The sequence below is a fragment of the Tasmannia lanceolata genome, unplaced genomic scaffold (assembly GCF_043159265.1).
Source record: "Tasmannia lanceolata isolate RefF3 unplaced genomic scaffold, GAP_Taslan_0.1 ptg000015l, whole genome shotgun sequence".
Lineage (NCBI taxonomy): Eukaryota > Viridiplantae > Streptophyta > Magnoliopsida > Canellales > Winteraceae > Tasmannia > Tasmannia lanceolata.
The window spans coordinates 62,357,495-62,368,688 of record NW_027518692.1 but is presented as its reverse complement, the minus strand read 5'-3'; the positions used below and the strand labels follow the sequence as shown (position 1 = coordinate 62,368,688).

Sequence of the window (11,194 nt, the reverse complement as noted above, 5' to 3'; positions counted from 1 at the left end):
TGGACAGCCCTATCTAGTGTTTTTTTACTACTCTTTTTACACTAGGGGGGTGGTCCAAGTAACAAATGGGGTTCCAAAAAAGAAGTGACATATTTTGCCTCCCCCTTTCACTCCCTAGACAACCCTTTTAGTGTATATATTAATATATAATATATATATATTTAAATATATTAAATTCTTAACGAGCCGAGCCGAGCCGAGCCTGGCCTAACTCGGGCTCGGCAAGCTTAACCAGCCGGCTCGGCTCGTTAAGGATTCGAGCCGAGCCGAGCGAGCTTCCGAGCCCGAGCCAAAATTGACACCCTTACTTTCACAACTCGTGGCCATTTTTGGTTTTAAAAACAAAGAGAGGCTATCTAGGTGTGCAAAGCTTTTGCTTAAAACTGAAACGGAATTAATGCGAAGCTGACCCGATCTTATGGTAAAAGCTCAACCGAAATTCTCAAAAATTAACCCAAGTTGCGCCAGTACCATCTTTCACCAAATTTGAAGTTGCATTAACATATGCGGCAATCACAAATTGATGGGCCACCACCGCGAGGGCAGCGGTACGTAGCCACTAGACCGGGCAAACGGGTTGGTCGGGTAGCGGGTCATGCAGGTGCCGGTCACGCGGGTTGCGGGTCAAAATGACCTGCATTCCTACGGTCAGCAACTAGGTGACCTGTACCTAGTGCGGGTGAGTCGACCCGCGGGTTACCCACATGTTTTTCCAAAACAAAGTTTTTATTGGGTGATGATAAATTCACCCCCTTCTATTGAGGAATTCACCCCCTAATTTTCAAAATGGACGGTACAGCATACACCATAGGATGATCCAAACCGTCCATTTGATGGGCCACAACGTAAATAGATCGTGCCCTAAAAATCATTGCCATAGGATGATCTCAACCGTTCGATCTATAGAAGTTTCCATATTGTCAGTCCCTCGTTAGATCGGAGGGTTAGAATCATCCTATGCTAATGATTTTTTGGGCACAACCTATTTACATTATGGCCCATAAAATGCACGGTTTGGATCATCCTATGGTGTGGGCTGTACTGTCCAATCATCCATTTTGAAAAATAGGGAAGGGCTGATTTCCAGACACAGGTGCACTATTCTAGCTCCAATCTATTGACAATACTTCAAAAATGCTTTATTGATTAAAATATAGAACAATGACACTGAACTTGTGTGTTAAAAAACAGACTTCAAAAGCTACAATAGAGAGAAATGGCCCTTGATCTTAGCCCTTGATCTTCTTTTCTCTTTTAAAATAATTAAATAAAAATGTTAAAAAAAATGCAAAAAATGCGCGGGTTGACCCGACCCGTGTTTTTGAGGGTTGGGTCTCCCGCGGTTCGGTTTTGATGGGTCACTAAAAACCCGACCCGTACCAGCAAATTTGCAAGTGGGTTGGGTCGACTGGCGGGCACGGGTCGCGTTTGCCAGGTCTAGTAGCCAGTGGGACATAAATTATTGTCGTTTGATGATCCAAAAGCAGAGGAATGCTAAACTGAAGGGCACCCTTGAGATCTGTCGCAGGGTGTCACCAGAATGCACTTTGATCGAATGAGGGCGTACTTGATGTTGATTTTTTTCAAGGGCACTCCTCTCAACACTATTAATTTAGAATGTATTTTTTTTGTGCTTGAATGTGTACATGAATATTGGAATGGCCCTCAGCTAGTAGCCTAGTACTACTAGGGTCTCACTCGTTTTTACATCAAGCTGTGGTTTTTGCGGAGTGAATGATTGAGTCCTAGGGGTGGACATGGTTCCGGTTCGAACCGGGGAACCGACCCGAACCGGCACATTTGGTTCGGTTCGGTTCCAGCTATATATGGTTTGGTTCCGGTTCGGAAAATTTGGAACCGGTGGATATTCGGTTCGGTTTTAGGTTTGGGATTCCGGAACCGAGAACCGACCCTACTTGAGGAATTGGTTTAATTTGAATTTTGCATTGGATAATGGATATTAGGGCCTGTCTGTAGCCCATAATTCCATACATAAATGTTAGCCCAAATTTGAAAATGGATATTAGGAATTGCCCAAATTTGTAGTTCATAACTTCATATATAATTTGATAGGGCCTGTTTGTAGTCCGTATATAAATGTTATCCCAACTTTGATATGCATTGGATAATGTATATTAGGAATTGCCCAAAACTTTGATATGCAGGTATATATAATTGTTTGTAGTCCAGATATACCTGTTCACATATAATTTGATAGGGCCTGTTTGTAGTCCATATATACCTGTTTGTAGTTCGGTTGGGTAAACCTAGAACCGAACCATGTTCACCCCTACGAATGACCACGTCCATGTGGGGCCCACTTGATGGAGGGATAAGATCACTAGTCTCCATCAGCATGTACAATGCGGTACGTCTTTAATACTCTCGATGAATGCTTCTTCGAAGAACAGAAATACAGACTTGGGGATTAGTAATTGCATGCTGAAGGTTGAGTAATTAGCATAATTAGTATTGTCAACAGACTTGAATCGGTAGATAGATAAAAATCATCCGAATTCAAATTGTGGGAGGCATGGACATAATTTATGAGTCCGTTTGTGGAGAAATTATATGGTGCCCGACCCTCAATTCTCATGTGGGCGGCACGTTAAAAGTACCTCCCTTGATGTTTGATCCAACAGCAGTCTCTTAAAACATGTGATATTGACACGAGACTAATTAAGTTGGATGTGACCTAAGGTACTGAAAAAAAAAAAAAAAAAACAACGGTTGGGGTGCTCCCAGTTCGTAATTGATTTTGCCTAAATATGAAATATCCTCCATATTTGGTAAACATGAGTTTTTTTTACCAGATGATGTATAACTTAGTAACAATTCTAATATTTCTTAGTTTTGGTTGGAAGCAAATCCTCTCCTTCTTCTTCATCTTTTTAATCTACCCGAGGGCCGGCTGAACCCTAAAATTTTTCTTCTTTGCCGAATCTCTAAAATCCAAACTGAAAATAACAACACAACTCAAGGTGGGTCAACTTATCTCATTATCTATCGTTTCTTCTCATGTCCTCATCGAAAAAATCAAAAGAATAAAGAAAGAAGAGAACACGAATGTTGATAGAAAGTGAAGTGCGCACACTAAGTATATTGTGGGACCCGATCTTGAATCGTTTAAAATTCGCACCAAGCGAACAGTCCTTAAGTCAATGAAATGCAATTGTGGTGGTGAATGTGCATGGTTTGGGTTGTCCAGTTGGTGTGAATTTTGGGCGTGGACATTGGATGTATCAGAGTTCAAATAAGTGGTTAGGATCAACAAGGGTGGGTCCCACTGTATACTTGTGAGCGTGTCCCTTCCAGGTGGACCGCACTGTTAAGGAGCCTTTTTTTTGTGTTGCGGATGGACCCCACAGTTAAGGAGCTTTTTCTTTGAATTATTATTATTTTTTTCATTTAATATCCAAGGGAATCGGAATAGGATACTGATTCAATTTCCTGATTCCAGCAATCCAAATGCTGCCTTAGTACGATTGATGAGACCCTGTAGTGTTTCACATTGTCTGTGAGATATTTTCCATACTAGTCATCTGCCCATACTATATTAGTAGAGGCAAAGAAAAATTAGTATTCTAAAAAACTATCTATAACCCTCTCTCTATCTACGGAGTTGTAATTTTTTTAAAAAAAAATTTCGTGTGTATCTATTCATAGAAGTCCAATATGCATTACTCTCCATAAATATAGCGTCTATCTAATCTATACACACAACTTCTATGTATGTCTCTTTTAAGAGAGAGAAAAATATACATGCCAGTTCTGTGTATAGACCCTTAATTTTAGGCGATATTTCTATTCTTTGATTTTGGCCTTTTTTTTCAAATCCAAAATAAGAAGCGTATTTTACTATTTTATGAGATTTAATCTGTGGAGAGATTATTTTGATCAATTCTTGATTTTTGGCGATATTTCTATTCCTTGATTTTAGACGTTTTAAATTCCAGGTGCTACATCCTCTTAACACGTTTTTAAATTTCGTTATTAAGGTTACGTGTGATAGAGGAATACATGTGAATCGGTGTGTCACATTCCCTTAATGCATTATTAAATTTCGGAATGCAGTGAGGGTGACACGTGGCGCGGCCTGAGCTTCCCACATTCAGCTTTACTTATATATATATATGAGGAATAAGATTGTACGCTCGACCGTACCTAAAGTTAGGTACGGTAGAGTGCCAAATCACATGGGTCCCACATTTTTGGTGAGCATCTAAACCATTCATTTGCAAGACCCCATCATAGATAGGGTGCATACCAAAAATCAGCTCCATAGGATCATCCTAACCCATCCATTTGTGGAGGCCAAAATGGACAGACAGTGTTTGTCCACAAATTTGCCCATTTTGACCTCCAGTTTTGGAGGGGTTAGGATGATTCAATGGTGCTGATTTTTGGTATGCACCCTATCTATGATGGGGCCTTGCAAATGAATGGTTTAGATGCCCACCAAAAATGGGGGACCCATGTGATTTGGCACTCTACCGTACCTAACTTTAGGTACGGTCGAGTGTACAATCCTTTTCCTCTATATATATATATATATATATATATATATATATATGTATAGAGGAAAGTGAAGCTACACCACCGGTGTAGCTAACTTAGCTACACCGTCGGCTTAAAATACAATGGGCCCACATTGTTTTGGTGATCCAAACCATTCATTTTATTGGCCCTCACATAGATAGGGTGTCCACCAAAAATCAGCTCCATAGGATCATCCCAACCCTTCAAACTGTGGAGGCAAAAATGGACAAATTTGTGAAAGTTTTTACACGTTCATTTTGGCCTCCACAAATCGTAGGGTTGTGATGATCCTATGGAGCTGATTTTTGGTGGACACCCTATCTATGTGAGGGCCAATCAAATGAATGGTTTGGATCACCAAAACAATGTGGGCCCATTGTATTTTAAGCCGGCGGTGTAGCTAAGTTAGCTACACCGGCGGTGTAGCTTCACTTTCCTCTATATATATATATATATATATATATATATATATATATATATGAGGAAAGTGTCTCTAGTCTCTCCCCTAGATAAGCTTATCTACTCCTCCCTTTAAAAAAAACACAGTGGGCCCACGCTGTTTGGATGATCCAAAGCATTCATTTGATAGGTCCTAACATAGATAGGGTCTGCCCAAAAAATCAGCACCAAAGGGTCATCCTAGAACTTCATTTTGTTCGGCACACCGTGTCCAAAATGGACGCATATAAACGTGGACGTTTATATGTGTCCATTCTGGGTACCACAAGGCATCGCAAAACGAAGTTCTAGGATGAACCTTTGGTGCTGATTTTTTGGGCACACCCTATCTATGTTACGACCTATCAAATGAATGCTTTGGATCATCCAAACAGCGTGGGCCCACTGTGTTTTTTTAAAGGGAGGAGTAGATAAGCTTATCTAGGGGAGAGACTAGAGACACTTTCCTATATATATATATAGGAAAAGGTGTGTGTACTCGGTCGAGTAGATAAGCTTATCTACTCGGTCGGGTTAAAAACAGTGGGGGCCCACATTTTTGGGGTGATCCAAACCATTCATTTGAAAGGCACTTACCTAGATAGGGTGTCCACAAAAAATCAGCCTCATAGGATCATCCTAACCCATGCAACAGTGGAGGGAAAAATGGGGAAAAATGGACAAACACAGCTTGTCCACAAATCTGCCCATTTTTCCCTCCACTGTTGGATGGGTTAGGATGATCTTATATGGCTGATTTTTTGTGGACACCCTATCTAGGTAAGTGCCTTTCAAATGAATGGTTTGGATCACCCCAAAAATGTGGGCCCCCACTGTTTTTAACCCGACCGAGTAGATAAGCTTATCTACTCGACCGAGTACGCACACATTTCCCTATATATATATATATATCATAGTGGACCATTAAACTGGTTGGATTTATCTTAGATCTCAAATGCCTGACACGTTATATTGAATTAAGAATCTCAAACATCCAATCAGAAGCTTACAAATGAACGGTTGAAATGAAGGACAATGAGGTATTGGCACACTGCAGCAAAAAGGTAAAGTAGACCAACTTAATTGAATGATCTAAACCATTCATATATTGGTTTCCTCTGTTGATAGGCTGTGCCCCATAAATCTTTCTCCATGTGATGATCGTTGTGAAACAACCAGTTACTACAAAAGCTTAAGCTGTAGGAGATGATGTGGCCTCTCGTTTTAGGGTCTGTATTCACGTGGCACATGTGAGCCCTCTTTTGGGTTGGCCATTCCATGTTGTTTTTTTATATCAAGGAGGTTTGAAGTCGGGACCTTTACTCTGATACCATGTGAAACAACCGGTTACTCCAAAAGCTTAAGCTGTTGAAGATGGCATTATTTAAACTCTTATACTTTAACGATCGTAGCCCTACAATTTTTAGAGTTTTCTATTTAGTGCCGTCCATCTTATCGTAATACGGAAGATTTTGGAGTGTTAGGATCATCCTATATAGGGAAGATTTATGGGGCGTAGGCCTGGTCCATTTATGCTAACCTCACTACTTTTTGGTGCATCTGCACTCACAGGCACAACCACCTATTAAAAACTCTATTATTATTTTAGGTATATACTCTAATCATCTACATTATAAAATCTCTATATTATTCTAGAGAATAGTGTTTCTGAGCTCGAGCGTCAAAGACTCATGTGGGCCCATTTTTTTTGGGGATCCAAAGCGTTTATTTAAAAGGCCCTATCATGGATAGGGTGTGTACCAAAAATCAGGTCCATAGGATCATCCAAACCATTTCATTTGTGGAGGAAAAAATGGACATATACTGTTTCTCCACAAATCTGCCCATTTTCTCTCCACAAAAGGAAGGGTTAGGATGATCTAATGGAGCTGATTTTTTGTGGACACCTTATCGATGATAGGGGCTTCCAAATGAATGCTTTGGATCCTCCAACAATGTGGGCTTACACCTGTTTCTGAGCTCGAGCTCAGATAAGCTTATCTGAGCTCATTCTCATTATTCTATGTATATATAGTGAGGTAGTCTAAACTGAAGGGAGCCCTTGTTTGACTTTTCAGCTCATTCTCATTATTCTATGTATATATAAGCTACCATCATGTTTGACTTTTCAGCCATTATTAATGCATGATGGTGATGTGTAGCCAATAGGAGAGCCCTTTCACCTCTTTTTTGCAAGGGCTCCCTTCAGTCTAGAATTCCTCATATATAGTAATCATAAAAAACTATTATATCAAATATCAGACATAAAAAATCTATAAAGAAAGAATGTATATATTATTATAAAGTATATTATATAACATAGATAAAATATAAGTATACATTGTAGCAACAAAATCTCCTAAAAGGAAGAGAACTTATGTTAGATAATCTAAATCCAAGGTCGCATCATGAGGGTCCGCCAAATCAATAATCTTAATCACTTGTATTTTTTGCCTTATAAAATTTCAAACATAGAACTAAGTCAATACATTTTTTGCCCAAAGCACATGCTATTTTCTAGAAGCGGTAGAGTCGTAGCGGGCTTACACTTGACCAGACAATAGCTGAATATTGAAGGAAATAAAATAATAACTCCTAAATGGATAAATCTTTTAGTATTTGTATTTATAAGTTTTTAAATAAGTTGGGGTGTGCGTAGCAACTGTCAATTTCCCCTTTTACATACTCTCTCTCTCTCTCTCTCTCTCTCTCTCTCTCTCTATACATATATATATATATATATATATATATATATATGTGTGTGTGTGTGTGAAAATACACTTACAGAAAAAAATACAGTGGGCCCACCTATTTGATGATCTAAATAGGTCATTCATTGATCTCCAATTCTCCATCGTAGATAGGGTGTACCTTCGAAATCTTCTCCAAATTGAAGGAATATGATCATCCAATAGGGAAATTTATTTTACAGCATCACCTCTACCGGCATTAAATATGTATTGCCATTAGGTCCCTACTTTGTAAAATTATTGCTAAATAGTCCTTAAAATTTTCATATTTGTCAATTAGTCCATTCCTTCCATTGAAACTTTTAAAAAGGCAAGATTACCCACAATCTTCTCTCTAGCATCAACACTCTATTGACTCTTTGACATGAATCCGTTTCATGGGAAGTGATATATTCGGCCGCTTTTCTTCACGAAGAGGTTGGAGACGTTTTCTTACAATCTCTATTATAGGTAAATCAGGCTTCTTATATAGGGGTGCAACTCGGCTCGGGTTGGGTCGGGTTGAGGCCAACCCTAACCCAACCCGAGACAGCATTCCCTCAACCCTAACCCTAACCCAACCAAACCCAACCCGAGCCTCGGGTTGAGGATGGTTTTGTTTGGGTTCATCTAGGGCCAAACATAAAAATACATGGAAAAAACATAATCCTATGAAAATCATGAAAAAATTTGGCTTTTCCCAACCCTAGAGTTCAACCCGACCCAAGTTGCACCCCTATTCTTATAATCAGTGGGTTATAGATTCAGAGTGCTCTGCTCTGTTCATGTATGATTTTTAAACTCTTTATTTCTTTTGCATATTTGTGATTTTTCTTGATCCACTAATAATATCAAATTCCACCTTTTCAGTCTTGATTTATTGGTTGGACATTATAGTTTTGTTCCCACACAGCCACACCACACCACACCACACCACACCGTTCAACTGAGTGAACCCTACCTAGATGGATGATCCAAACCTTTCATTTAATTGTACAGATGGCTCCTATCTATTATTTTTTTATTTTGTCAAAAGTTTAATCATCATACCTACCCCAAAAAAAAGTTTAATCATCAAAGCCAAAAAGAAAACAATTTTAAATAAGAAGGGGGAAAATGTGGGGTCCATCAAAAGCACTTGCTGCTAGACCTGGCAAACAGGCGGGCCGGGCCGGGTTTGACCTGGCCCGTATGGGTCCGGGTCAAAATGACCCGGAAATTTTTACAGGTCACTAAACTTGGACCCACGCCCGGCCCGTTCGGGCTGGATCGACCTGCGGGCCACCCCGGTTTTTGACATATTTTTTGTTTGTATAGGGATTTGCTAGCCACCTTCCCCAACGATCCTTCGCAATTATCATGTGATTTTAGCCCATTTATGTTGACTTTTTGAGACATTTCATCTTAGTCTGACATGGTGCAAACTGGAAAGATTGCGTAAGTACATTTGTGAAAAGGTGGCTAGCTTAAATAATAGCAATAAATAATAATCATGCGAGTACTAAGTTTTAAATAAAAAATTAATGGAAAATAAATTAGGAAAAAAATACCAAAAGAATGTAGTAAAATATGACAATTACCGAAACAACTACAGAGAAAATTAAAAAATTATGACAATTACGGGAAAAACAAGTCCAAAATAAACCTCTTGCACTTCTATACGGGCACCCGCGGGTCAGCCCGGTCCGGCCCAGTTTTTACGGGCTGGGTGGACCCGCTGGTCAATTTCCTCAGCCGGGTTCTTTATATGGGTTGCTCTAGGAATCTTTCTCAGATATAAGAGATGTTTTAATGTTCCAATGTAAGGGGAGTGTAGTAGTGATTTTGAGCTTTTCATGTGTTTTTATCTTGGTAAGTCTGTTTAAGACAATTTTCTTTTCATTGAAATCTTGTTAATAAAATTTGTTCTCGTTCTGTTTTTGAGCTCAGCAAAAGGTTTCTCTGCTTCGATGGAATCAATGGATGGTAATATTCTTGACTTATTTGGATTGAAAGTATTACTATTTTTTAATGTTTTTTTATGATAGAAAGGGTTATTTTTTATATATATATTTATTGAACTTTGTTTTATTTTCAGAGCTGGCACAGATAATAGGTGGGGGAGTAAGATGGACGATAAAGAGCTTCTCTACAATATTGAAAAGCAATGTTCACTACTCCGACATTTTTGTGACTGTAAATGGTACTCATATCACCTTCTACTCTTCCTACTTCCACTTGTTTCACAAGCGATCTGAGATATTCTTATGTATTGCTGATTCGTCGAGCTTGCCGGTCGGGTGGAGTCGAGATGTGAATTATAGCTTCTCTGTAATTGATCAACTTCACAACAAGTCTACACTTAAAAGAAGTACTCTCTCTTTTAAGAAAGATATTTTTTGTTGTTTGAATGGCAATTGATAGATAAATAGCATTATCAAAACTAGATAGTGAAGATATCTTCCATTAACTGTGCGTTCAATATGGATATTGTGAAGTCGTGAACTGGTTGTGATAATTATAGCTTCTCTCTTTTATGTAGGCTCGGAAAGTACTGGAAGATTCCATGCTGGCCGGCCTGTTCTGGGTTACTCATCATTCATGTCTTTCACTAAACTACAAGACCGAGCCAAAGGATATATTATGAATGATACATGTATAATTGAAGCTGAAGCTACTGTCCTTGATGTTGTTCCAAAGAACCAAGGGCCGTCTTTCATGTTCATCCCCACCGACGTGAAGGAGTACCCCAACTCGTACACCATCTTGGTTGAACTACCTGGTCTAAAAGGAATTTATGACTTTAATGTCCAGTTGGTGGACGACAACAAGGCGATGCTCATAAGTGGCGACCGAAAGAGGGAGAAAGAGGAATTAGTCAAGTACGTGACAACCGAGAGGAAGTTCGGCAACTTCTCTCGATAATTCTTCCTTCCAGAGGACATGAATATAGAAGCGATCTCTGCCATTTATAAGGATGGAGTGCTGACTGTGACTGTAGCTAAGTTGGAACCCAAGAAACCCCGGACCACCAATATCCAGATTGCTTTTGCTTGAAATTTTGATGCTGTTTTTTTGGGTTCTCATTCCTTTTCGGGTGCATGAAAATTTAGTTGTTTTTATAACCAAGAGTTAATATTAACAGCTTCAGACTCTATTATGTTCATGTAATGGTTTCTTTTACCATCATTGTTATGTCTCCTCTTGGCTATTTTTGTGCTTATCTTTTCTTAAATGTTTTAAACAAAGAAGACACTTTTAAACACAACCCCATTTTGGTAAATAAAATGATACCAATAATGACAAAAATACCCTTATTTAAGGATTGAATTTTCAAAGAAATGCCACGCCACTAAGCCCACACCTGCGGAATTTCTCCGCCAAAAATCGAAAGATAGCTAACATTATATTTGGGGATTCCCAGGGCTCTCATATGACGCCACATTAGCTGTAGTAGAGATTCTGGTACACAGTAGTATCATCTGGCAGCCAAAAATTGCCTGCTATGG

The 11,194-nt window shown here is 39.2% G+C and overlaps 1 protein-coding gene across 1 annotated transcript; it reads left to right on the top strand.

The window, feature by feature from the left end:
- Positions 1–9,655: 9,655 nt before the first annotated feature.
- Positions 9,656–10,610, top strand: LOC143892134 (ubiquitin C-terminal hydrolase 12-like). The gene is made up of 3 exons (XM_077396595.1): positions 9,656–9,671; positions 9,784–10,056; positions 10,228–10,610. The coding sequence occupies exons 1-3, from the start codon at positions 9,656–9,658 to the stop codon at positions 10,608–10,610; spliced, it is 672 nt and encodes a 223-aa protein (XP_077252710.1).
- The last annotated feature ends 584 nt before the right edge of the window (positions 10,611–11,194 follow it).

Excerpts from the sequence above, each read along its gene's own strand:
- LOC143892134 (XM_077396595.1), top strand. Across the intron at positions 10,057-10,227 it reads CAAGTCTACACTTAAAAGAA|GCTCGGAAAGTACTGGAAGA; the intron begins GTACTCTCTCTT and ends TCTTTTATGTAG.